Here is a 27,749-nt window from a genome sequence, read left to right as displayed (position 1 = left end):
GCACCCACGTGGGAGACCCAGAAGGGGCTCCTGGCTCCTGGCTTCGGATCAGCACAGTTCTGGCCGTTGCAGCCAACTGGAGAGTGAACCAGCAGATGGAAGACCTCTCTCTCTGCCTCTCCTCTCTGTGTAACTCTGACTTTCAAATAAATAAATAAATCTTTAAAAAAAAATAAAAAATAATAAAAAAAAAACCAGGGGGGGAAAAAGAGGTTAATGCTGAGATTTGAAAGTTCAAATTATCATTTTCAAACTTGTTTTTACTAAAAAAAAAATTTTTAAGGGTATATTTTAGAAAAAGACAATTCTAGAAAATAGATAGTAACTCAAAAGAAATCTTATTAGTGGGTACAAGTACTACTAGATTAAAATATGTATTGTGAATCAAAGTGCTATTTTCTTCTCCAAAGCAGTTATCCATAACACAATATATCAATGCACAGATTAAATGCTACATTTCTGGATCTGTGAAGTACTATACACTGTACTCACAATCCTCTTTAGGTTTTAAAATAAGAGCATTCTTCTACAGAAATAAAACCAAGTGTCAACTCAGGTTGATAACTTCCCCACTAAACTCTGTTAGAACCTAATAACTTCTAGAAGTCTTAAAATACTTATTCACAAACATTTCACTTGGGAGAACATTCCTCAGTGTGCTCCTGCTTTTAACTCCCAAGACCTTACTTTAAGTTCAAGTTTCTTTTAACAAACACTTCATTCTATTACAAGATTTACTTTATCTAAAGTCTGCTCTTTATCATTTGCTTTAAATTCAAAAATGTCGCTAATGATCTAATCTAATTTATAGAAAACAATGTTGGGCTGGCATCGTGTCATAGCAGGTAAAGCCGCCGCCTGCAGTGCCAGCATCCCACATGGGTGCCGTGGTTTGAGTCCTGGCTGCTCCTCTTCCGATCCAGCTCTCTGCTATGACCTGAGAACACAGTACAAGATGGCCTGAGTCCTTGGGCCCCTGCACCCATGTGGGAGATCCGGAAGAAGCTCCTGGCTCTTGGCTTCAAATCGGCGCAGCTCCAGCCGTTGCAGCCATTTGGGGAGTGAACCAACAGATGAAGACCTCTCTCTCTCTGCCTCTCCTTCTCTCTGTGTAACTCTTTCAAACAAGTAAATAAATATTTTAAAAAATATAATTTCACAATAAAAGTCTCCAATCTTTAATGAAATGAAATGAAGATCAATGCCTGAACTGAGGTGTTTAAATCATCAACCTGCATTCTTAGTTTAAGGCAAGACGAAAACTGGTTCTCTCCCTTTTGCATGCTCATCACCACCATTCAGGACTCAGGATCCCAGCACCTACTTCTCCCTAAGCAGCTGCAGGTTAATATAGCCAATCTGACTAGCCAAGTGGAACACCCAAAGAAATGTCAGTGGTGCCTCCTCACTTCTAAGGAAAAAAACAAAAACAATAGTAAGCTGCATTGACAGCTTCCAATATCGGGTGAAGGCTATGTTTCCAGCCAAGGATCAGGAAAACCTCCTTCCAAATAACGCAATTAATAAACATTCCTTTTAAGGAGCAAAGTCCTTTCTAACAGAAAACCTAGTAAAACTCCTCCTAAAAAGGATTTCCTAAAAGTATCGCCTAATTTCAACCTCAAAGCCCATTTTGCGAAGAGACTGCGGAAAGCAATCTTTCTGAAATTTCTCCTGTGGTTGCCTATGGTCAGATTTCTGAAACGACTGGTTGCTACCCTTGCAGGGTAATCGTTTATCTAGCAGACCAATTCGCAAAACTCAAGGGCCAGTGGCCGACTACATATGAGAATCTCAAAGCAATAAACCGCCTTCTGCTTTTACTTCCCTCCTTCCTCATCAGGGTCAGCTTTTCCTTCCGAACTTTGTGCTCTCTGTTTCTGGACAAGCAGGATGGACCCAAGCATGCAGCCGCCCAAGAGGTAAGTGAACTCAAGAACTACTTGAGGGCCGGGCAAAAAGGCTTCCTCCAGCGGCCCGAGATAGGGGCCCCGAGCTCCGGGGCTTCTGCGAAGGCAACTGGGGCAGGCGGGGTGCGGAGTGGGCAGAGACCGGGCGCGCCCGGACAGCCCAACGCCCAGCCTTCCCACCCCCCACCCCGGCCTGGCCGGACAATGGCCCTCGACTCAGCAGTACCAGGCTGGACGGAGGCCCTGGGACTCAACACCTCGCGGGCCGGGAAAAGCGGCCGGGGAGGCGCGCTGAGGGGGCGAGGGCACCTCCGACCTCAGCGCAGGCTGCGCGCCGGGGCCTCCACGGGCGCCATCACTGGGAGTGGGGTGTGCAGGCCGCCCCGCGGGGCCGGCGCCCGCAGCCGACCGGGATCCAGGGACCGCAAGCCCGGCGGAGGCGACGGCGGGAAGTGCAGGCCGCAGGCTGCTCTGCCGGCCCGCGCCCGGCGCCCCGCGCCCCGCAGCCGACCCCGGCTGGCTTACCTTGTGGATTCTCTTCAGAGCCATGGTGGGAGGCGGGTGGCGGCGGCCCCCCGGGCAGGGGAGGGACGGGGAAGGGACGAGGGGGCCTGAGGCCGCCTCGGGATCGCGGGTCGGCAGAAGAGGACGGGGAGGTGGGGGACGCGGGTCCGACGGGACAGGCTGAGGGCCGGGGCCCACTCAGCGCCTGGGCCTGCCGCAGCGGTCACCGCATCACCCGGCGGCGGCCCCTTTATGCGCTGCCGCCCCAGCCGCCGCCGCCGCCGCCGCCGCCGTAGCTGCCTCTTCCTCCCAGGCTCAGCGCCGCCTCCTCAGCCGCCACGGATCCCTCCGCCGGGAAGCAAGCGCCCAAGCCTCGGGCTCGGCGGGCGCCTCTCGGTCGAACAGCCGGAGGGACTGCCGGCCTTCCTGCGGGCTGCAGGTGGACCGAGGGACGCGCGGGCGGGCGGGCGGCGCCGCCGGGGTGGGGCCGCCGAGCGCGGGGTGGGCCCAGGCCGAGGGGCAGGCCGGGAGGCGCGGGGATTGGCGGGCCAGCGCAGGGAGGGCCGGGCCGCGCCGGCGGCGGAGGGATACGTGCCGCCCCTGTGAGGCTCGTACGCGCCGTCGCTGTCGCCGCCGCGGCCGCCGAGGGGATGACGCTGCGAAGCGCTGGGAGATCTCGCGAGAGGCGAGGCGCGGGTTCTGGTCGCTCCCGCGCGGCGCCCCTCGGATCCTTTGCGTGTCGTACCCCCCAGCGCGTGTAGTTGAAGCTCTATAAGCACGTGAAAGCAGAGGCTTTGTAGGTCGCTAGGCCGTTCCCGCGTTAGTCCCCGAAGCGGGCACTTGGCACGTTGCAAAGTCCCTGCAAGGCGGAAAGGACTTGTCCAAGGTCAAACAGCTCTTCAGCGGCAGGACTCGGACTTATCTGAAGCCTTGGGGTCTGCACGGGCCACTTGGCCGCAGCTTTGTGGCGGCAGTCGGCACCCGCCGGGATCGGGGGTATCCTCCCCGAGATTGCCCTTCGCCACGAGGGCCCGGGCGGGAGAGGGCATGTCAGCGTTAGGGGACGTGCTTGGTGCAGTTACCTCGAATACGCGGTGCCCCGTAGTTAAATCCAGCGTCCTGCGCCTGCTAGCAGGCGAACGTGGAATGTGGGAAGTGGTTTTTCAGGAGCTGAAAGCAGTGCGCTAGCTCAGCACCTTGTCTGTTGAGCCCTCCACCAGGACCAGAATAACGTAGTGCACGGCCCAGCCTGGGCCAGGCAGTGTTCGTGATCTAGCTGGAGACTAGCGGGAGGTAGCAAGGAATATTATGCTGGGAGAAAATGCCCATATTCTCACATTCACCCGCAGGGTTTGTGATTCAAATGCTGCCTCCTTTACATCTGAAAGAGACCGATTCTAACTCCTGAAATTAGAAAGTAAATACTGGGGCCCGCTGAGTCCCACGGTGCAGGAGTGGGGAGCCGCCTGGGTTGTATCCTCAGGGCAGAGCCCCCGCGGCCCCGTGAAGAACCGTTATCCGGCTGTCCAGAGTGGATGTGTTTTGAGTTTCGGGCTGAAGAGGAACATTGTACAGCCCCAGATCTTTTCTTGCTAAGAAATCTGAGAGAGGTACAAAATAACCACTGGGCAGGTTTTTAAAAATGTTTTCAACCGCCACGTGCTTGGGCCCCTGCCACCCGCGTGGGAGACCTGGAAGAACCTCCTTGGCTTTCGGCTTAGGCCTGGACCGGCCCCGGTCCTCGGCAGCCATTAGTGAAGTGAACCAGCAGATGGAAAATTTTCTCTCTCTCTCCTATCCCCACCCAATTCTTCCTTTCAAATAGATAAATCTTTAACAAAATTTTTTTCTCCATAACTGTATATTAGAAAAGTAATATGCATTTGTTGCAAGAAATAGAGACATGTGGGGGCCAGCGCGGGTCTTCCTTCCATTGGTTCACCCCCCAAATGGTCGCCACGGCTGGCGCTGTGCCAATCCGAAGCCAGGAGCCAGGTGCTTCTTCCTGGTCTCCCATGCGGGTGCAGGGCCCAAGCACTTAGGCCACCCTCCACTGCCCTCCTGGGCCATAGCAGAGAACTGGACTGGAAGAGGAGCAACCGGGACTAGAACCCAGCTCCCATATGGGATGCCTGCACCACAGGTGGAAGATTAGCCAAGTGAGCCACAGCGTCGGCCCCAATAAATAAATATTTCAAAAAAAAAAAAAGTGCCATATTAACTGGTCACACATTGGAGACATTTAAATTGTTTCCGATTTTTTAAATTTTATGGTTATTTTATTTACTTGAAAAGTAGAGCAACAGCTAGCTCTTCCGTCAGCTGATCCACTCCCAGAGTGCTGACAACAGCTGGGACAGGACCAGACCCGAGCCAGGAGCCCAGAATTCCATCTTGCCTTCCAGCCGGGGTGGCAAGGACTCAAGTCCTTGAGCCATCATCTGCCACCTCTGAGGATGTACATCCGCAGGAAACTGTGTTGGAATCAGAGTAGCCAGACTCACCAGGCACCTCAGTATGGGATGCGGGCATCCTAAGCAGCGGCTTAACCCACTGCAGCACAACACCTGTTCCGCATTTACAGTTTTTACAATTTTAAAATAATGTGGAGCAGGCGTTTGGTACAGCACTTGCTCCTGGGATGCCCACATCTCTCATAGAAATACCTGGGTTCGTGTCCTGCCTCTGCTTGCATCCAGCTTCCTGTCAATGGACACCCTGGGAGACAGCAGATGATGGTTCAAGTACTTGGGTCCCTGCCACCCATGTGGGACACCCAAACTGAGTTCCAGGCTCCTGGCTCCCACTTGATCCAGCCCTAGCTGTTAACAGGTATTTGGAGAGTGAATCAGCAGATGGAAGCTCTCTCTCTCTCTCTCTCTCTGCCTTTCAAGTAAAATGAAAATAAATTAATACTTTATAAAATAACAAAGTAATCCTGTGGTGACTATCTTGTAACAGCTCTAAGAGTACTTCTTTAGGGAAAACTACTACAAATGAAATGCTACACCAAAGGGCATGCAGATTTTTACATCTATGTTCATGAGGGCTGTTGGTTTATAATTTTGTTGTAATATTTTTATCACGTTTTTATATCAAGGTTATACTGGCCTCATAAGATAAATTGGGAAGTGTTCTTTCCTCTGTGTTCTGAAAGAGTTTATTTAGGATTGCTATTTTTTTCTTCCTTAAATAAATATTTGGTAGAATTCACCAGTGAAGCCATCTGGCCCTGGAGTTTTCTTTGGGGGAAAGAGTTTAATAATAAAATTAATTATTTTTTTAAAGATTTGTTTATTTATTTGAGAGTCAGAGTTAACACAGAGAGAGAAGGAGAAGCAGAGAGAGAGAGGACTTCCATCCACTGGTTCACTCCCCAAATGGCCACAAGGGCTGGAGCTGCGTTGATCCAAAGCCAGGAGCCAAGAGTTTTCCCCAGGTCTCCCACATGGGTACAGGGGCCCAAGGACTTGGACCATGTTCTACTGCTTTCCCAGGCCACAGCAGAGAGCTGGATTGGAAGTGGAGCAGCTGGGACTAGAACCGGTGCCCATATGGGATACCGGCACTGCAGGCAGCAGTCTTACCCACTACGGCACAGCACTGGCCCCAAATTTAATTTTTTTAAATAGGTATGGGGTTATTTAAGAGCAGGCATTGTGGCACAGTGGGTTAAGCTCCTGCTTAGGATGCCAGCATCCCATATCAGAGTTCCTGGTTTGCGACCCACCTACTCTGTGCTTCTGATCCAGTTTCCTGCTAATGTGCCTGCAAGGCAGCAGATAATGGGTCCCTGCCACCCATGTGGGAGAACCACATGGAGTCCCTGGCTCCCGGCTTCAGCTGGACCATCCCAGGCTGTTGAGTGCATTTGCAGAGTAACCAGCACATGAAAGATCTCTATTTCTCCCTCTCTGCCTTTCAAATAAGACAAATATTTTTAAAAATATGAGACTATTTAGATTTTCTTTTTCTTTCTTGTATCAATCTATGTTTTTTAAGGAATTTGTCCATTTCACTCAAGTTGTCCGATTTACTAAAATTACCCATAATATCCTCTGATTTTTCCTTTTGTTAGCTGTAGCAACTAAAGTGGTATCTCTTTTTGTATTCTTAATGTCAATCATATGTGTTTTCTCTATTTTTTCTTGATAAATCTAACAAGGAATTTATTAATTCAGTTAATTCTTCCAAACAATCAACTTTAAAAAAATATTGATTTATTTATTTGAAAGGCAGGATTACAGAGAGGCAGAGAAAGAGAGAGAGAGGTCTTCCATTTGCTGGTTCACTTCACAGATGGCCGCAATGGCTGGAGCTGGGCCTATCCGAAGCTAGGAGCCAGGAGCTCTTCTGGGTCTCCCACATGGGTGCAGGGGCCCAAGCACTTGGGCCATCTTCCACTGCTTTCCCAGGCCATAGCAGAGAGCTGGATCAGAAGTGGAGCAGCCGGGACTAGAAACCGTGCCCATATAGGATGCAGGTGGTGGCTTTACCCGCTACACCAAATAATGATGTTTTTAAAAAAATGAGTTTTTGCTCATATTATTTTCTTTCTACTTTGGATGTTTTAGTGTCTGACAGGCTTTTAATTTTGATTAACACCTACTAATTATATACACATATATAGGATACAGTGTGATTTGTAATAAAGGTACATAATGTGTGCTGATGGATTTGTTCTCTCATTTCTTTTTATTTTTTTATTTTTTGACAGGCAGAGTGGACAGTGAGAGAGAGAGACAGAGAGAAAGGTCTTCCTTTGCCGTTGGTTCACCCTCCAATGCTGGCGCGCTGCGGCCGGCGCACCGCGCTGATCCGATGGCAGGAGCCAGGTGCTTTTCCTGGTCTCCCATGGGGTGCAGGGCCCAAGCACTTGGGCCATCCTCCACTGCACTCCCGGGCCACAGCAGAGAGCTGGCCTGGAAGAGGGGCAGCCAGGACAGAATCCGGCGCCCCAACCGGGACTAGAACCCGGTGTGCCGGCGCCGCTAGGTGGAGGATTAGCCTAGTGAGCCGCGGCGCCGGCCCTGTTCTCTCATTTCTTAAAGTGAGTGATTTCTGATTCTACACTTTGCCTTTTTCTAATGAATCCCAAAAGACATAGTGTTATTTCAGCATCCCACAAGTGCAATGTGTTGTGTTCCCATTTTCATTCAATTCAAAGTATTTTCTAACTTCCCTTGTGATTTGTTTTTGACCAAGAATTATTTTCAAATACTTCGGAATTTATTAGTCATCAGGGAAATGCAAATTCTAATCACAATGAGATCCCATTCCACACCTATTAGAATGGCTGAAATAAAAACATGGACAATGATGAATGGTGTGCGGGAATGGGGAACCTTCTACCTACCGAGGGCCATTTGAATGGTAATGACAGCATTTGGGGGACATGCAAAATGATCAACTTAAAAATTATCCTGCTACGGATTTACTGAATCTCGAGTCCCACCTGCATCTGCCCTGGCAGGGCTGTACCAGGTGCTTCTCAGGCTGTATGTGGCCCACGGGCTGGACGTTGCCCATGCCTGCTTGTACAGCATTGGGAAATCTAGTGCACCACAAGTAGGAGTGTAAAATGGCACAAACAGTTTGGAGAACTGTCTGGTTATTTTTCAAAAGTTAAATCTGGCTGGTGCCGTGGCTCACTAGGCTAATCCTCCGCCTTGCGGCGCCGGCACACCAGGTTCTAGTCCTGGTCGGGGCGCCGGATTCTGTCCCGGTTGCCCCTCTTCCAGGCCAGCTCTCTGCTGTAGCCAGGGAGTGCAGTGGAGGATGGCCCAAGTGCTTGGGCCCTGCACCCCATGGGAGACCAGGATAAGTACCTGGCTCCTGCCATCAGATCAGCGCGGTGCACCAGCCGCGGCGGCCATTGGAGGGTGAACCAATGGCAAAGGAAGACCTTTCTCTCTGTCTCTCTCTCACTGTCCACTCTGCCTGACCAAAAAAAAAAAAAAAAAAAAAAGTTAAATCTGCATTTACCCATTTATCTATCAACTTATGCACAAATGTTCATAGAGCCTTGGTCATGCGTAACCCAAAACAAGATGATGAACCCCATCATCAACAACAGGAAGATGGAATAACACATTCTGGGATATTCTTACCCTGGACTACTAAGCAGCAACAACAAAAAGACAGACTGGTACACTCAACAGCATGGATGAATCCCAAAATGATCACATTGAGCAAAAGAAGAAAGACACAAGGAATATGGACTGTGTGATTCTACTTACATAAAGTCCAAAAATAAAATTCATTTTTCATCTTTGAAGTCAGGAAGTGACTGCCGTTGTTGGAGAGATGATTTGTCAAGAAAGGTACCAAGGAACTTTTCCAGGGTATGGAAATGTCCTATATAATTTCAGGTGGAGGTTACACAGGTGTATATGATTGTCAGAGCTTGTGAAGCTGAACACTAAAGATCTGTGCATTTTATTGTATATAAACTGTAGTGTAGAGATTATCATAAATTTTTAACAAATGTGCACGACTGTCAGGTCTTCCAGATTTCTTCATGGCAGTTTTCCGTCCCACTCACATCACATGAATCATAGAGCTCCTGATTTGTCTCCCATTGTCCTATTGAAACCGTGGGCATACTTCATGTTCTTCGAGTTTGATCTCCTTGGTTGTCAATCAACTCAGTGCTGCAAGTACTGTACAACAGTAGTTAAAGGAATTCCCTTGGGAAGGCTAGTCCCAAAGCTGATGTAGCCAGAGATTAAATGATAAGGTGAATGCTCACATTAATATAAGCAGGCAGATGGCAGCTTTAGGGCTGAGTAAAGGGTACAGCCCAAGCAATTGAAGGCTGGCATTGTGGTGTAGTGAGTAAAGCCATCACCAGCTGCTCCACTTCCAACCCAGCTGTCTGCCGATAAGCCTGGGAAAGCAACGGAAGATGGCCCAAGTGCTTGGGCCCCGTACACCCATGCAGGAGACTTGGGCTCCTGGTTTCTGGGTTGCAGCCATCCGAGGAGTTAACCAGCAGATGGAAAACTCTGTCATTGTGGTTTTTGTTTTTTGTTTTTGAACATTTATTTATTTAAAGCCAGAGTTACAGAAAGATAGGAAGAGACTCAGAGAACCGTCTGCTGGTTCATTTCCCAAATGGCCATAACAGCAGGGGCCAGCCCTGGCTGAAGCCAGAAGCCTAGCAAAGCAGCCTGGAATCGAACTGGCACCCACAGGAGACACTGGCACCACACACAGTGGCTTTACCCACTGCACCGCACTGCCAGGCTCTGCTCTAATACTGATCTAGCTCCCTGCAAATGCCACTGGGAGAGCAGGGAAGATGGCCCAAGTACTCGAGCCCCTGCCACCCACAAGGGAGACTGGGATGAAGCTCCTAGCTCTTGGCTTTGGCCTGGCCCAGCCTTGGCCATTGCAGCCATTTAGGGGTGGTGAATCAGAGGGTGAAAGAGATCTCTCTCTTCCCTCATCTCACTAAAACTCTGCCTTTCAAATAAATAAGTCTTTCTTAAAATGAGAATGCCCCCTGCTTAAAAATAAATAACTAAAAAATCTTTATAAATGATGTATTCATTTATTTGAATGGTGGAGGAGGGAGGGAGAGAGAGAGAGAGAGAGAGAGAGAGAGAGAGAGATCTTCTATCTGCTGGTTCACTCCCCAAATGCCCACCACAGGCAGCGCTGGGAGCTCCATCCCAAGTCTCCCACATGGGTGGCAGAAACCCAAGTACCTGAGCCATCATCCGCTGCCTTCCCAGGCATATTAGCCGGAATGCAGGTGTCCCCAGTGGCAGCTTAGTCCCCGGTCACAGCCCATCCCCAGTTTTCCCCTTCTTGCTTGGCATTCTCCAACCTCACTCACATCTTAAATAATAAGCACCACTGGCTTCTATTATCAACAACAAAAAAGAAATGGAAAAAAGAACTCTTGGTCTTCCATGGAGATTCCCAGATCATTCCACTGACTCCCAGGGCATTCCTCCTGCCTTTCCCTCCCTCTCAGCAGGAAACAAAAATGGCAGGAAAGCATAGCAAGGGCTGCAGGAAACCAGGATTGCTAAATTCCCTCCAATTTAGAGTAAGCAAACCAAACTTTTGGTTCAAGTTGATTTTGTTTAAGTGGAAAAGCAGACGAATGTGGGCCCAGAGTCTTGCAGCTCTTGTGACCCCAGAGAAACACTTGGATGGGGAGGGAAGCCCCAGGCCAATGCCACCACTTTGTTTGTTTGTTTGAAGATTTATTTATTTGTTTGAAAGAGTTACACAGAGAGAGGAAGAGACAGAGAGAAGGGTCTTCCATCTGCTGGTTCACTCCCCAAATGGCTGCGACAGCCAGGTGCTTCTTCTGGGTCTCCCACTTGGATGGCAGGGAACCAAGCACTTGTTGGGCCATCTTCTGCTGCTTTCCCAGGCCATCAGCAGGGAGCTGGAATGAAAGTGGAATAGTGGGTCTCGAACTGGTGCCCATATGGGATGCTACACCACAATGCCAGCCCTAGACATTATTGCTTTGGCCAGCTCTCCTCCTCCTCCCCTGTCTATCTCTCTCTCTGTCTCTGCCTTTCCAAAAAAAAAAAATAAATAAATAAAGGAAAGAAAGAAAGAAAGAAAAAAAAAACCTTTTGGGGGAGGGAAATATTTATAGATTCACAGGGAGTTGTGCAACTACTACAGAGCATTCCAGTCTTCCCTTCATCTATTCCCCTGTGGTTACATCGTACATAATTATAGTACAATGGCAAAACCAGGAAATTGATGTTTGCACAATGGGTATATATAGTGTTATGTCATTTTATCACATGTGTGTATTCCCGTAAACACTGCCATAATCAAGAGGCAGAACTATTCCATGACCTCAAAGATCTCTCTCACATCATCTCTTTATAATCATAAACACACGTCCCAACATCTCTAACCCCTGGCAATTACTAATCTCTTTTGCATCTCTGTAATTTTGGCATTTTGAGAATGCTGGGTAAACGGAACCATACACCATGGGACCTCCTCGCCTCACTGCCATGCCCTTGGGATCCATCCAAGCTGTGTGCAGCACTGCCCAGCACTACTCTGCCCTGCAATGTTCCTTTAAAATATTTCATTTTATTTATTTGAAAGGCAGAGTTAAGAAAGAGAAAAAGAAATACACAGAGAGCAAGATCTTCCATCTACCGTTTCACTTCCCAAATGGCCACAATGGCTAGGGCTGTGCCAAAGTCAAGAGCCAGGAACTTCTTCTGGGTCTCCCACTAGGGTGGCAGGGAACCAAGCACTTGGGCCATCTTCCACTGCTTTTCCTAGGCCATTAGTAGGAAGATGGATCAGAAGCGAAGCAGCTGGGACTTGACCAGGTGGCCATGTGGTGACTTAATCTGCTATGCCACAGTGAGAAAGGAGGGAGGAAGGGAGGGGGAGACAGAGCGAGAGGGAGAGGGGAAGAGGGAGAGGGAGAGGGAGAGAGAGAGAGAGATCATCCATCTGCTGGTTCGCTCTATCCAAGTTTCCCTCATGGGTGGCAAGGACTACTATAAACATGAGTATTCTATTTATTCTATTTATCTGTCAAAACCATATCATGCCATGTGTTAACTAAGTAGTAGGTGAGGGTTAATTTTTCTCTCTTTTTAAAATATTTATTAATTCATTTACTTGAAAGGCAGAGAGAGATATCTTCCATCCACTGGTTCACTCTCCACATGGCCACAATAGCCAGAGCAGGGCCAGGCCAAAGCCAGGAGCCAGGAACTCTATCCAGGTCTCCCTTGTGGGCGCAGGAGCCCAGGAACTTGAGCCATCTTCCAATGCTTTCCCAGGCACATTAGCAAGGAGCTGGTAGCAGAGACTCAAAAACCAGTACTCCACTATGGGATGCCAGTGTCATGAGCTGTGGCTTAATTGCTATACCACAACAATGGCCCTGCTTTTCCTCATTTTGATTCTCCTAACTACCCTATCAGATGCATATCATTTTTATTATTTTTAAAATGTATTTATTATTTATTTGAAAGAGCTATAGAGAGGATGGGAAAGATATATACACACACAGAGAGAGAGAGAGAGAGAGAGGGAGGAAGGGAGATTTTCCAGCAGTTGACTCACTCCCCAAATGGCCACAATTCCAGGAGCCTGAAATTCCATGTGGGTCTTCCATGTGGGTTGGGAGTAGTTTGGCCATTTTCTGCTCTTTCCCCAGGCACATTAGCAGGGAGCTGGATGGGAAGTGGAGCAGCTAGGACTCGAAGCTGCACTCATATAGGATGCCAGTATCCCAGTCAACAGCTTAACCCACTGTGCCACAACGCCGACCCCAATATAATTGTTATTTTACAGAGAAGTAAACAGTGTCCAGGTGAAGGGACTGAGGCTTTGGTGAGGGTAAGCACAGGAAGCTGTGTTGCACAAAGGAGGGATCCTAACCCAGATTGTGAGGTTAGACAAGGAGCCCTAGAGGGGATTCCCGTTGTCTGAAACCTAACTGGATGGATGGTGGATGAAGGAGAAGCCGCCTGTCCAGGCAGAGACAGCATGTGAAGGCCTACGGACCCTCACAGTTGGGAGATGTGGGCTCTGTTTCTGCTGACCAGGGTCCACGGGGCAGGAGCGGGTGTTTATCCTAGTGGTGAGGACCCCCGTGTCCTCTGTCAGTGCCTGCGTTTGGTTCCAGGCTCTGGCTCCTGACTCTACCTCCCTGCCAAGGCAGGCTCTGGGAAGTAGTAGGGATGACAAATGACTGGGTTCCTGTCACCACGTGGGAGACCTGGACTGGGTTCTCAGCTCCCAGCTTTGCCTGGCTTGATTCTAGCCATTACAGGCATTTGGGGAGTGAGCCATGAACCAGCACATGGGAGCGCGCTCTCTCTCTCTCTCTCTCTCTCTCTCTCTCAATCTGTCCTCCATCTCTTTGCTCCCCCACCCCACACACACACAAAAAAGTCCCAGGGCACAAGTCTGCTCTAGAACTCCCTTTTTCCTCTAAAGACCTCTTCATCCTCTTATAGAACACAGACTGTGTCCAAATAGCCCTTAGGGAGTGCCCTGTCACCCCAATGCCCGGGACTGGATGGTTGAACAGAGACCAGTCACACTCAAAGGGTAGGCAGAGCAAGATCATTGTGGTCAGCTGCTGACACTAAAGCCGGACAGGAAGTCCACCCTCTGGGTTAGGGGACGGGGTCTCTGGTGAGTCCTACTGTCCCCTAAACCTCCATCCAAGGTTCCCATCTGCAATGTAGATGGCTCTGCTGGGGGCTTCTCCAGCTATGCGTAGAGAATGAGGAGAGAGGGATGTAAGGAAGCTCAGACCTTCTCTCTGCAGGCTCACAGCATTAAATCTGCTGAAATAAATTACACAGAACGACAGGAGACAAAAATGCAGACGTATTCACTCAGCTTTCCCTAACATAGAAGCTTGCAGAACAAAGACCCAAAGGCCCAGGGTGAGCGGCCGTTCTCATGCTCAGGTTCCATGAGGCAGTGGAGTGGGGTGGGACACAGGCATGCACAGTGGCAATGGCGGAGCGGGACACCCCCCGGCTGGTGTGCCCAGCCTCTCCTCGGCCCCTCCCGGGGAGCGTTTGTTTCTCCCAGGCACGGGGCAGGCCCGCTCTGGAATGAAGGTCTTATTTCTTTAGGGTCCACTGTTACTCAGAGGAGGAGTTTAGAGTAATATTTGAGATTTATGGCTGCTTTGGAGAAAAGGAAGTCTGGTTTTCTATGCCCCACCTTGTGGGAGGGACGTTCTAGTTGGTGATTTGACTTGGGAGAGAAGGATGGCAAGGACAGGAGGGCAGGAGAATGTCAGACAGATTTCCTTCCTTCTTTTTTCCAAATATTTATTTTACTTATTTGAAAGGCAGTTACAGAGAGAGAGAGAGAGAGAGATATCTTCCATCCTCTGGTTCACTCCCAAAAAGGCTGCAATGGTTGTGGCTGTGCCAGGCTGAAGCCAGAAGCTGGGAGCTTCATCTAAGTTTCCCACATGTGTGCAAGGCCCAGGCATTTATGCCATCTCCTGCTGCCTTCCCAGGCACATTAGCAGGGAGCTGGATAAGAAGTGGAGCAGCCGGGACTTGAACCAGCACCCATAAGGGATGCAAACCTGGCCCCCAACCTTCCTTTCTGAGGCCTTAAAATTGATGCATCATTTTCTGAGCCTCGGCTGATACATTCTGTCATTCAACAAGCATTTGCTGAGGGGCTACTTTGAGCTGGCTCCCATGCTGGCACTGGGGTCCAGGGTGTAAACTTAATAAAGTTAATATTTTAAAAAATTAAATTCTAAAAATATATTTATCTATTTATTATTATGAAAGGCAGAGTTAGAGAGCAGGACAGAGACAGAGATTCCTTCCATCCCCTGGTTCACTCTTCAAATGGCTGCAACAGTCAGAGCTGGGCCAGGTTGAAGCCAGGAGCCTACAACTCCATCTGGGTCTCCCACATGGGTGGCAGGGGCCCAAGCACTTGGGCCATCCTCTAATGTCTACCCAGGTGTATTACCAGGGAACTCAATAGGAAGCAAAGCAACCAGGACTCGAACCAGTGCTCCAATATGGGATGCTGGGATGGCAGGCAGCAGTTTAACCTGCTGTATCACAACACAGCTCTAAGTATTATTTTTTTCTGAGATGTATTTATTTATTCAAAAGTCAGAGTTACACAGAGAGAGGAGAGGCAGAGAGAGAAAGAGGTCTTCCATCTGATGGTTCACTCCCCAGATGGTTGCAACGGCCAGGGCTGTGCTGATCTGAAGCCAGGTGCCAGGAGCTTCTTCCAGGTCTCCCACGTGGGTGCAGGGGCCTTCTTCTACTGCTTTCCCAGGCCATAGCAGAGAGCTGGATCGGAAGTGGAGCAGCTGGGTCTTGAACCGGTGCCCATATGGGATAACGGCGCTTCAGGCCAGGGCATTAACCCGCTACCCCACAGCGCCGGCAGTATTATTATTATTATTACTTTTTTTAAAAAAAAGGCTTATTTATCAGGGCCAGCATTGTGACACTACAGGTAAAGCCACTGCCTGCAACGCCTGCATTCCACATGGACACCAGTTGGAGACCTAGCTGTTCCACTTCCAATCCAGCTCCCTGCTAATGTGCCTGGAAAAGCAGCAGAAGATGGTGCAAGGCCCCTGCTTCCACGTAGGAGACCCGGAAGAAGCTCTGGGCTGCTGGCTTCAGTCTGGTTCAGCCCTGCTGTTACGGCCATTTGGGGAATGAATCAGCAGATGGAAGCCCTCTCCCTCTTTCTCTTTGTGTCTCTTCCTCTCTCTCTCTCTCTCTCTGTCACTCTGTCTTTCAAATAATAAATAAATCTCTAAAAAAAAAAGTTTATTTATTTGAAAGGCAGTGAGAGAGAGAGAGAGAGAGAGAGAGAATCTTCCATGCTCTGGTTCATTACCTAAATGGCTGCAACATCTGGGACTGGGGCAGGCTGAAGTCAGAAGTCAGGAACTCCAGTTGAGTCTCACACATGGAGGCAGGGGCTCAAGTACTTCAACCACCATGAGCTGCTTTCAAGGTGCATTAGCAGAGAGCTGGAGAGGAAGTGGAGTAGTGGGGACCTGAACTGGTGCTCAGATATGGGACATGGGTGTTCTAAGCATGAGCTTAACCATCTGTGCCACAGCACCTGCCCCTAGAGCTCATATGCTAATGGAAGAGAGTTCCAGTTTTTTGTTTTTTTGTTTTTTTGTTTTTTGACAGGCAGAGTGGACAGTGAGAGAGAGACAGAGAGAAAGGTCTTCCTTTGCCGTTGGTTCACCCTCCAATGGCCGCCGCGGCGCCGGCCGAGAGTTCCAGTTTTAAACAATTTCTTATTTAAAAAAATTAAAAATAGGGGCCAGTGCCGTAGCTCACTAGGCTAATCCTCCGCCTTGCGGCGCCGGCACACCGGGTTCTAGTCCCGGTCGGGGCGCCGGATTCTGTCCCGGTTGCCCCTCTTCCAGGCCAGCTCTCTGCTGTGGCCCGGGAAGGCAATTGGAGGATGGCCCAGGTGCTTGGGCCCTGCACCCCATGGGAGACCAGGAGAAGCACCTGGCTCCTGGCTTCGGATCTGCGTGGTGCGCCGGCCGCGGCGGCCATTGGAGGGTGAACCAACGGCAAAAGGAAGACCTTTCTCTCTGTCTCTCTCTCTCACTGTCCACTCTGCCTGTCAAAAATAAATTAAAAATAAATTAAGGGCCGGCGCCGCGGCTCACTAGGCTAATCCTCCGCCTTGCGGCGCCGGCACACCGGGTTCTAGTCCCGGTCGGGGCGCTGGATTCTGTCCCGGTTGCCCCTCTTCCAGGCCAGCCCTCTGCTGTGGCCAGGGAGTGCAGTGGAGGATGGCCCAGGTGCTTGGGCCCTGCACCCCATGGGAGACCAGGAAAAGCACCTGGCTCCTGGCTCCTGCCATCGGATCAGCGCGGTGCGCCGGCCGCGGTGCGCCGGCCGCAGCGCGCCGGCCGCGGCGGCCATTGGAGGGTGAACCAACGGCAAAGGAAGACCTTTCTCTCTGTCTCTCTCTCTCTCACTGTCCACTCTGTCTGTCAAAAAAAAAATTATAAAAAAAATAAATTAAAAAATTCTTAACTAATTTGTTATTTGAAAGGCAGAGACAGAGTCAGAGAGATATCTCCCATTTGCTGGTTCACTCCTCAAACTCCCAGAACCCCTAGGGCTGAGCCATGCTCAAGCGAGGAGCCAGGAACTCCATCCAGGTCTCCTGTGTGGATGGCAAGGACCCAAGCACTTGAGCCATCACCCGCTGCCTCCCAGGATGTGCAGTGGCAGGAAGTTAGAATTGGGAGAGGAGGCAGAACTAGAACCCAGGTCCTCTGATACAGGATGCAGGTGCCTCAAGCAGTGTCTTAACCACCGTACTGAATGCGCACTCCATAAAAGCTACAGTGTTTGTTGTATTCGTGGATTCTGCAGGGCAGGAACTCAGAGAACACACAGAAGAGTCGGCCTGCCCCCGCTCTGCCACGTCCAGGGCCCCAGCTCGGAGGCTAACAAAGGCCAGGTCCTAGAATCACCCGGAGGTTTTTTCACTCTCAGCTGTGGTGGTTGGTGCTAGTTGCCGGCTGAAATTTTACCTGAGATGTCGACTAGAACACCTAAATACCAAGGAAGGATGCACTTGGGAGATGAAAGGAGAGCAGTGACCCAGGGATGAGACCCCGGAAAGGGCTGTGGGGCTGCGGCACATAGTAAGAGTTCATGTTTACTAAGGATGTCTCATGTGCCAGGCAAAGGGAAGCTGTGATCTCACGTAACACAGGAGACAGGCGAAAAGGAGAAAGCCAGACAAGGCTCAGCTGAATTGTGACTGCCCAGATTACTAGCTATTTGACCACAGCAACTTTCTCAAAAAATTCTGTGTGTGTGTGGGTGGTGTGTTCTGGGTAGGCATTGTGGCACAGCAGGTTAAGCCTCCAGCGGGACACCCACATAGGACTGCCACTTCGAGTCCTGGCTGCTCCACTTCCAATCCAGCTAATGCAGCTAATGTAGGAGATTGTGACTCAAGTACTTGAGCCCCTGCCACCCACCTGAGAAACCCAGATGGAGTTCTAGGCTCGTGGCTTCAGCTTGGTCCAGACCCAGCTATTGCGGGCATTTTGGAGGTGAACCAGTGGATGCAAAGGTTCTCTATCTGTTTCTGTCACTCTGCCTTTCCAGTAGATGAAAATAAATAAACATTTAAAAAACATTACGGTTGATTTTGTAGGGTGAATTCCTAAATGTGATATTTAGGGTCAAAGGACATATGCAGCCTTAAATCTTGGATGGGTATCACTGATTGTTTGCTGGGGGGGGGGGGGTCCTGATTCTCACTCCCCATCAGCACTGCATGAGATTGCTTCTTTCCTCGTACCCCAGACAGCCCTCATCACAAACAAGGCAGCAGGATTTTTTCAAAAGCGTATTGGCCACCTGTGTTTCCTGCACAGAGACTTGCATGCCCCCAGCTTTCTGAAGCTTCATGTCTTTATTTGTAAATATTGGGATGCAGGCTCCCAGGAACCCCAGCCAGAGGATTATAAGATCACCAATGTGTGTCCACTCTTGTGTGTGTGCGGTGCCTGCCTCCTCCACGCCCACCCCTGTATTTGGGGAAGGCCTGCAACCCTGCAGGGGTGGGACAGGAGGAGCTTCTGCTCTCAGCGGCCTGTGTGCTCTCACCTCACTGGAAGCCCCCAGCCAATGGCAGCAGTGACAAACAGCATGTGCACCTATATTCATTCCTAGGTGACAGCTTTGCGGGGGTGGCCAGAGAGTCTGCAAGTCAAACACAAGAAGCATCGCAAGCTGCTGTGGGAGGCTCTAAATCAGGCCTGAAGGTAGGTGTCCGAGAGGTAGGGCTGCCACCTGACAGAGGTCCCAGCACTGCCACTTTGCCCAAGAGCTCTGAGCAGGTGTCTCCCCACTTCTGAGCCAGCATCTTAATCTGAAAAATCGGGAAAGCAATAGCGTTTTCCCAACCGGATTGCCCTAGGAAGTGATGAACCGACTATGAAGAGCATCAGGTAGCTGTTATTCTTACAGATCTCCAGCAAAAGGCTTCATAGCCTGTCTGAAGCAGCTCCCTTGCCCTCGCCTTCCTCAGGGAAGCAAGCCCGGCCTGTAGCTTCATTTCCATCCCTCCTGCTGCCCCCGTGGAACACTCACCTGAGCTCTGTACCCGCCCTCTGTAGCTCCCCACCACACTCCCCGTTCCAGGCACAGATGTCAAACTGTGAAGGAGGGAAGGTGGCTGGGGGGGCACCCCCACTCTTCCTTGGCCCTGAACCCCCCTCGGGAGACCCCGACGCCGTGCACTGGTAGTGGGGGCAGGGACGGGGGAGGCTGTTCTCACCTGGCCAGACTGTAGCTGTGGAGTGAGGCTCCCTCCCTTTCCAAACTTCTGCTGCCTAGGCCCGGGGCACTATTGACTCTTTCCCGAGGGGCGGGTGGTGCTCGCGCCCAGCTTGGCAGCGCACCCCCCACCCCGGCCTAATCATCATCATAAAGGCCTTCCTGGCTAGGGTCCCAGGAGCTTCGGAGGCTCTATGGGGCTTTTACATTCGTGCTCAGGGCTCCTTTGATCCCGCACCGCACCCTGCTAGGGGGTGTGGGCGGAGCCTCGAGGGGCCGCCAGGCCTTGCATAACAATAGGCCCTGTCGGGAGCGCGGCCCAATCTTAGGGCCGCATCTAAAGCGCAGGGTGAGGACCGAGGCTACCGCTGACTCGCGCACGGCCACTTTGGGAGGAGCAGAACGCAAGGCGGCTGCAGGTCCGTAACCGCTCGAAAGCACGAGGCAACAAGATGGCGGCCCGGCACTGAAGGGCTGTGCTGGGCTCGGCGGCCAGGGCTCCCCGCCTCCTCCGCGGCCGCCCCTTCAAACCTGCCCATTCCCTCCCTCCTGCTGGCGCTTCGGCTGGCCCTCGCCTTCCTGACTCAGGAGCTTTTCCCAGGCCCTGCTCTCACGTCACCTCTCGCCCACCCGCTGAGTTTCTCTGCATCCGCCATCATCAATCATTGTCTCTCCAGTTATTCAGGTCGTCTTTGGGGTCACAAAGGATTAGTTTCCCATTCCCTCCCGGTCCAGCCACCCCTCGGCCCTTTCTGGTGCCACTGTTAGCCAGTCCACCTAAAGGTCAAAGGTTCCCAGTGCTCAGAAGGGGCTCTGTCACGCCTTCCTCATCCCAGCCTCAGATACTGCCTGTGGCCAGAATGTGGCTCCTGGAGAGGGCTGGAAGATAGCCTAGGCTGGCTTGCCAAGTGCCCTTGCCAGGGTGAGCAGGTCTGGGTCTGACCCAGTCCATGCATCCAGCAGGGTGGCAGCAGAGGACAACACAGCCTCGGTCTCCTTACCCACAAGTCAGGAATAAAGATAACACCTGCGTTTGGGTCACCATGTAGCACCATTGGTCCCAAATGGAGACAATCTTATTCTCCACTCTCCAGGTGTAAAGTTTCCCTGCTAAAGAATTCCTAGGGCAGCCTGCAGAAAAACCATAGTAGAGGGCTAACTGATCCCATGTTACATTCTCCCTAGGAATACCTATAAACCCAGGCTGGCTTCTTTTCCGCCTACCCACCCCTCTTCTGGCCCCAGGAGCTGTCTTTCTTGATTCCTAAAATCTGACTTGAGGTTGGGAGGGATCCTATGGCTTAGCAGGCCTCTTGGGATGTCTGCATCCCATGTCTGGGTGCCTGGACTCTGGTCCCAGACTGTTCTGATTCCAGTTTCCTGCTAATGTGTACCCTGAGAGGCAACAGATAACAACTCCAGTATCTGGCTTTGTGTCACCCCTGTGGGAGACCCAGATTGAGTTCCAGGCTTCTGGCTTCAGCCTGACACAGCCCTGACTATTGCAGGCATTTGGAAGATCTCTGTCTGTCTGTCTCTATCTTTCAAATAAAATTTTACTTTTAAAATTTTAAAATATTTTTAAGATTATTTATTATTTTTAAAGATTATTTATTTGAAAGAGCTACAGAGAGAGAGGAGAGGTAGAGAGCAAAAGAGAGGTCCTCCATCTGCTGGTTCACTCCCCAACCAGCTGTAATGGCCGGAGCTGCACTGATCCGTAGCCAGGAGCCAGCAGCCTCCTCCACATCTCCCACATGGGTGCAGGGGCCCAACGACCTGGGCCATCTTCCACCGCCCTCCCAGGCCACAGCAGAGAGCCAGATCAGAAGTGGAGCAGCCAGGTCTCAAACTGGCACCCATATGGGATGCCAGTGCCTCAGGCCAGGGCATTGTTAACCTGCTGTGCCCCAGCTGGCCCCAAGATTATTATTTCTTTGAAAGACAGAGTTATGGAGCCAGTGCTGTGGCATAACAGGTAAAACCTCTGCCTGAAGCGGTGGTATCCCATGGGTGCCAGTTTGAGTCCTGGATGCTCTACTTCCAATTCAGCTCCCTGCTGATGGCGTGGGATAGCAGTGGAAGATGGACCAAGTCCTTGGGCCCCTGCACCACATGGGAAACCCAGAAGAAGCTCCTGGATCCTATCTTCACATCAGCCCAGCTCTGGCTGTTGTGGCCATTTGGGGAGTGAACCAGCAAATGGAAGGCCTCTCTCTCTCTGCCTCTCAAATAAATAAAATCTTTAAAAATAAATAAATAAATCTTAAAAAAAAATCAAGAAAGGCAGAGTTATAAAGAAAGAGAGACAGATAAAGAGATCTTTCATCTGCTGGCTCACTCTCCAAATGGCTGCAACAGCCATGGCTGGGCTAGGCTGAAGCCAGAAGCCAGGAGCTTCATTGGAGTCTCCCACATGGGTGGCAAGGATTCAAACACCTCCATCCTCTGCTGCTTTCCCAGGCACTTAGCAAGGAGCTGGATCAGAAGTAGAGCAGCTGGGATACAAACCAGCACTCTCTCCCTCTCTAACTCTGCCTTTATTTTTTTTAATTTAATTTATTTATTTTGACAGGCAGAGTGGACAGTGAGAGAGAGAGACAGAGAGAAAGGTCTTCCTTTTCCGTTGGTTCACCCCTCAATGGCCGCTGCGGCCAGCGCACCGCGCTGATCTGAAGCCAGGAGCCAGGTGCTTCCTCCTGGTCTCCCATGCGGGTGCAGGGCCCAAGCACGTGGGCCATCCTCCACTACACTCCCGGGCCATAGCAGAGAGCTGGCCTGGAAGAGGGCAACCAGGACAGAACCGGTGCCCAAACCGGGAATAGAACCCGGGGTGCCAGTGCCAAAGGTGGAGGATTAGCCTATTGAGCCGCGGTGCCAGCCTAACTCTGCCTTTCAAGTAAATATAATAAATCTTTAAAAAGGAAAAAAATGCAGTAGCCACAATGAAGACATGAACTTGTCTGCAGGCACTGTTTTGATTTTCTTGGCATTCTCAGTTATGTCTTTGGTGATCCAGAGAGTTGGAGATGTGACCCTGGCAGTGCCCATGGGGACTTACAGACAATTTAATGGAAGTTTTCTTATTCTCATGCAAATGAACCTCCAAGACAAGTTTCCCAGGCATCACCTTCCCCTTGGGTGCCCCTGCTGTTCCCTGGCACCCCAAGGCCTGAGCCACCTCCTTTAGAGAAGCCAGTTCCTCCTGTGTTTTCCTCCTCCTGTGTCCTCCCCCTCCATCGTGTTTTGCTAGGGTGATGATCCCGGGGTGCTGTGAGATTAACTGCAGGGTTTTCACAGGGATGGCTCACATTTGTCAGGGCTTAAGACTAGAGGACGAGCTTTGCATTTTCGGTAGCATTTCGGGCCAACAGAACCAGGTAAGCGCTTACTGATCAGTCACCTAGAGCAGTCAGCACTCTTGGAGCGTCATCTGGTGCCAGGGTAGGCTGCTAACCACTGCACTGCCTTGTCCGCCCCCAGCCCACTTACCCCTCTCGCGGCAAGGTCGCAGCCCGTCCCCATGGTTTACCGCCAACAAAGGATGTGGCGGCGGAAGCGGTGGGAAATGACAGGAAATGAGACTGAGCGGGCCCTGGCCTCGAGGCTCCTGGTGAGACGCGGTCCCTGAGGGCAGCCAGAAGCCGTCAAGGGTTTGGGCCGGGGGCATATTCCAGTACCACAGAAGCGTGGAAACAGCGCGGGTGTGCTGCGCGCCTGCTCTATGAGAGCTCTTCAGACCTGCTCAGCAGGAAGCTTGTGTTGTTTCCGTGTCGTCGTTAAGGGAACCTGGGGTGGGGGAAAACCGTTTCCTCGAGGTCCCAGGCAGGAGCTGACCCTGGAAGCTGCGGGCTGGGGAGGGGGCAGGGTCGGGGAGGCTCTGACAAGACTGGGACACAGAGTGGTCGTTAGCCTCCGAGACCGCCTGGATGAGGGTATGGGCGTGGCAGCCAGCGCTCTGAAAACGAAGCCCGGGCTTCTGCCTTGAGCGCCTGCAAGAAACGTGCAAAAGCGCGGGGCCGCGAGCCAGAGCCGGTAGCCAGGGGTCCCAGCTCGCACGCCATGACCTGCAGCCCCAGCGGTGTGCGCGCAGCGGCCGCCGGCCGCCGCCGGGCTCTCAGCCCCTGCCCCGGTTGCCGGGAGCAGCGCCCTCTGGCGAAGCCCGGCCTCAGCAGCCGAAGCGGTGACGTCACCGCCGGGCGGCATGCCGGGAAGGGAGCCGCCGGCGCGGGGCACGCGGCTGTGGACTGCGCCTGTGGACGCTGTCCAAGCTGTGCACTCTGCGCACACCCGAGTGCGGGACCTCGGCGCTAGGGTCCCGGATGTCCAAGCGTCAGTGAGAGCCCGGCAGCGCCTCCTCCATCTGCAGCCTGTGTCCTCGGGCAGCTCCCGCGGCCGTGGCGGTCTGCCCCGCAGAGGCCTCTCAGATCCCACAGGAGACCCCACCCCGACCCTCCTCGCGCTCCGCCGACTTCTGTTAGCACGATTTGGCTCCGCGTCTCCCTCGTGCTGCCTCCCATCCCTTCCACACCCGCCCGTGGCTGCTTCTCCAACCCTGACACCTCTTGATTCATGCCACCTGCGCCCCGGGCTGCAGCTGCACGAGGGATTTTTATAGACTGTGTTGCTGGCGGGATCGCCACTCTTCGGTGCCCCCCTCCCTTGGTGGAAAGATCAAACTCCTGCTCAGCGGTCTATGACCTGGGCCCTACAACCTCCAGCCCGTGGTGTGCGAGGCCTCCCTGGCGGCCAATCACAGCCTCACCTGCATCAAATCCTCGCTGGAGGCTGTTAAACACACACTGTGCCCACCGAATCCCAGTGCCCGAAGTGGCACCCACTTTAACAAGGATTGCGTGGTCGAAACTCTTCAAGAATACCAGGGCCCTCCTCCCTCCTGACCTGGGTTCCCCTCACCTGAAAACCTCACCTCCACTGCTTCCTTCACGTTGAATCTGCAGCGTATCCGTTCTCTCCTGAGGCCCTGGGTTTGCTCCTCAAAAAGCGCTGATTAAATAGGATTTTGCTGGTTTGCGTCTTTGTCCTCTCCTCCCTCTATATCGGACCCAACCAGAATGTAAGCTCCCTTCTCGCAAATGTCAGGTCCATCTTGTTCACAGAGCATGGTGCCTGGCAGAGAAAAGGGGCTCAGTAAACACTGAGTATTGAAGGAATGCATATCTGGGCGTATTCTGAGCTTGCAGTGCTTCTAGGACCTGGTATCAGGGGTGAGAAGAAGGAACCTGGCATGAGGCAGCCTGGGAAGGGAGAGAGTGGCTGCAACTCGTGGGCCCATGCTGCCACCATGGGGCTGTGGTTCAGGGCCACACCTGTTCCCAAGCCTGCCAAGAAGAGCCTGTGTCCATGCGTTAGCTTCTTCCCTGTGGCTTCACGGCCCCACCTGTTCCTTTGCTGGGTGCTTTGAGTTTCACCTGTACCATCCACGGCAGGTGGAGACGGCCTCTTCGTCCTCCAGCAGTAACTTGTCATCTCGCCTCCTAAGATTTTAATTCGGAAGTCTGAGTTACAGAGAGAGATTTTCCATCCACTGATTCGCTCCCTAGATGGCTGCAATGGCTGCAATTGCCGGGGCTGGGCCAGGCCAAAGCCAGGAGTTTCATCGGGGTCTCCCATGTGGGTGGCAGGAGCCCAAACGCTGGAGTCGCAGTGTCTGTTTTTGATCTGGATCTTCAGGTGGCAGGAAGGCCCATGCTGGGGAGAGTGCCCGGTGAAGGTAACACTCCCCACCTGCTACTCAGGGGCTTGGCTTGCTCCTCTGGGCTCCAGACCAACTCTGCCTTCCTGTGTTTCTGTCTTAAGTGATCGAATGTTACGGAAGCTGGGAGTCCTGGCTCCATGGCAGTCCGAGTGTGGGACCTTAGGCAGGTTCCTGCCCTCGCTGGCCTCACTGTCCCACCCAGCCTGCCAGTCTCTATGTGTAGCTCCAGAGCATGATTACACTCAGATGTTGGAGCAGATTCAATTAACTTCGCCCCTTCCCCTGCTTCACAGGTGCCCCGGAACACAGTCCAGGTACCAAATGGAGAGGCAGGAGAGACCGGAGCCCCTCTGTCCGTCTATCCCTGAGCAGATGAAATGTGCCACCCCTCAGGCAGTTCTGGCTGATCCTCCTCGAGGGTGTCCGGACATCTCTTCCTCCTATTTCCAGTCTGCACGCAATAATTTTTTTTCCTTCAAAGCCAACAGCCTTCTCTGTGCCAGGCCCTGGGATCAGCCATGATCTACCAGACCTTTCTGGTAGAACAATCGGCCACCAGGTGTCACTAGCGCCAGTCACATGCTCTCTCACAGGTGAGAGAAAAAGATGGGCTGGGATAAGGAAGTGAGGATGGGAGAATTCCTGTCTGCTTAGCTGGCTCAGAGCTAAGTTCCTCAAAGTGGGGAGGGGGAAGGCCACCTCCTCAATCCTCCTCCACCATAAAGACGCCCTTTTGACTTCCTCAATACGCTCAGTGGCCCAGACCTTGGGAATTCCTGGCTTCCCTCACAGAACTCACCAGACTTCCTGTAACACTTTTGGGTGACTGCAGCCCAGTTCCTCACAAGACATTCTGTTACGGGCTGGCACTCTGGCTTAGCAGATAAACCACCATCTGTGGCACCAGCATCCCATGTGACTGCTAGTTTGAGTCCCGCCTGTTCCACTTCCAGTCCAGCTCCCTGCTAATGTGCCTGGGAAAGCAGCAGAGGATGGCCCAAGTCCTTGAGCCCTTGTATCCACATGGGAGACCTGGAAGAAGCTCCTGGCTCCTAGCTTCAGCCTGGCCCAGCCCTGGTCATCATGGCCATTTGGGGAGTGAACCAGTGGATGGAAGGTCTCTTTCTCTCTCTGTCCTTCTCTCTGTAACTCTGCTTTCAGATAAATGAGAGGTGTGGTGGAAGGCGTGGTCTCCAGCTTATAGACCTAATAGGTTTCATTCTATCTGCCTGCATATATCAGAAGCAGCTACCAGGCACTGGCCTGAGAGCAGCAGCCTGTACACAGACAGCCTGGTACTCGGGCCTAATTTCCCTCCATGGCCCTCAGCTTCCTTCCAGATGACAAATCAGATGACAGTCAGTCTAGAATACTTGCACTGTCCCTGCCTGTGAGTACAGCTGGCCTGAACATTAAGGACAATCCCACAAATGTAGCTGTCATAACACTTCCCAGGCCTGGAGGCCCTGACCACAGCCCTCAATGGACCTATCACTCTATAGTCCCCTTCTTGCATCACTGACCCTGTTATGAATTGAATTGTGTCTCCCAAAATACATGCTGAAATCCAAACCTCCAGTACCTGTAAATGTGACCTCATTTGGAGATGGGGTCTTTGCTGATAGAGTTAAAATGAAGTCACTATAGTGTGTCCCAATTCCATATGAGTGATTTTCTTATAAGATTTTTGTATTTGAAAGACAGAGTGACACACAAAGGGCGGGGGGAATCTTCCATCTACTGGTTCATTTCCTGAATGGCTGCAACAGCTGGAGCTGGGCCAAGCCAAAGCCATGAACCTGGAATTCCATCTGGGTCTCCAGTGTAGGTGGTAGGGGCCCAAGCACTTAGGCCATCTTCTGCTTCTTTGTCAGGTGCACTAGCAGAGTGCTGAATTGGGAGCAGATCAGCCAGGATTCGAACTCTCCATCTGATATGGATGCCCACATTGCAGACAGCAGCTTAACACGCTGCACCACAATGCCGGTCCCATGGTGATCTTGTCAGAAGAGGAAATGCCACATGAAGACAGAGACACACAGGGGAAGAACCCGGTGTAACAATGGAAGCAGACCAAGGAACGCCTGGGAGTACCAGAACCTGGGAGAGGCAAAGTCAGACCCTTCTCTGGAGATTCTGGAGGAAGTGTGGCCCTACTAACACTTTGTCTTTGGACTTCCAACCTCAACAACTATGAGAGAATAAACTTCTCTTGTTTTAAGCCACCAAATGTGTGATGCTTGTTACAGCAGCCCTAGGACATTAATACAGATCCCCCAACATGTACACACGCTCCCGCCGTGCCAGTCGTGGCTCTATTTCTACACAGGAGAAGCTCCTGCTAACCCCAGGGTCTTTGTGTGTGCTGCTCTCTTCACAAGGCTCTTTATCCATTCGCCCCTACCCACCCCTCCTGTCCTTGCAAGCCTGCCTTAAACAGTGCACCTTCAGGAAAGTCTGCACCTGCCACACCTATTCCCCTTCAGAGCAGGAAGCTGTATCTGGAATTATTTTACCTGTACAGTTACATTATGCCCATTTCCTCTGCCCAACCATAGGTGCCATGACAACAATACCAGGCCTGACACGTTTCCCAGCAAATCTTCTCCCATGCCTAGCACAGTCCCTGACACAGAGCAGGAAGCTGGGGCCCACGTGCAAGGAATGTGTGAATAAAAGGGGCATGAAAACTTCTGGCCTGCCATTTGAAGGCTCTGGTAGTGAGGACTTTGCCTCCTCAGCAGCCTTCTTTTTTTAAATTTTATATTTATTTATTTAGTCGCTTATTTGAAAGGCCAGATT

At 51.6% G+C, this 27,749-nt stretch overlaps 1 protein-coding gene and 2 long non-coding RNA genes across 6 annotated transcripts in view; 1 reads left to right on the top strand and 2 right to left on the bottom strand.

The window, feature by feature from the left end:
- The window catches only part of UBE2D2 (ubiquitin conjugating enzyme E2 D2), a 52,533-nt gene extending 49,662 nt beyond the window's left edge, over positions 1-2,871 (bottom strand). For both annotated transcript variants that reach the window (XM_089335954.1, XM_008255106.4), the window contains exon 1: positions 2,436-2,871. Coding sequence is in view for 1 of the 2 variants with exons in the window: in XM_008255106.4 (XP_008253328.1) it covers positions 2,436-2,459 (24 nt within the window). In the remaining variant the exon portion in view is untranslated. The remainder of the gene's footprint in view (positions 1-2,435) is intronic.
- LOC138850154 (uncharacterized) lies at positions 1,810-27,172 on the top strand. The gene is made up of 3 exons (XR_011389763.2): positions 1,810-1,922; positions 18,623-18,714; positions 26,822-27,172. It is a non-coding gene; the product is annotated as an uncharacterized LOC138850154 (long non-coding RNA).
- Positions 10,613-27,749, bottom strand: part of LOC103347886 (uncharacterized) — a 57,403-nt gene continuing 40,266 nt past the window's right edge. Inside the window, exons 2-4 of one of the 3 annotated variants that reach the window (XR_011389761.2) lie at positions 24,146-24,358; positions 22,721-23,017; positions 10,613-10,821 (exon numbers count right to left, since the gene is read on the bottom strand). This is a non-coding gene — a long non-coding RNA (uncharacterized LOC103347886). The remainder of the gene's footprint in view (positions 10,822-22,720; positions 23,018-24,145; positions 24,359-27,749) is intronic. The other 2 variants (XR_016236195.1, XR_011389756.2) reach the window with 2 other exon arrangements.

This window comes from Oryctolagus cuniculus, chromosome 6 (genome assembly GCF_051225735.1).
Source record: "Oryctolagus cuniculus isolate XC-2025 breed Fujian yellow rabbit chromosome 6, ASM5122573v1, whole genome shotgun sequence".
Classification (NCBI taxonomy): domain Eukaryota; kingdom Metazoa; phylum Chordata; class Mammalia; order Lagomorpha; family Leporidae; genus Oryctolagus; species Oryctolagus cuniculus.
This window is presented reverse-complemented; position numbering and strand designations above follow the sequence as displayed.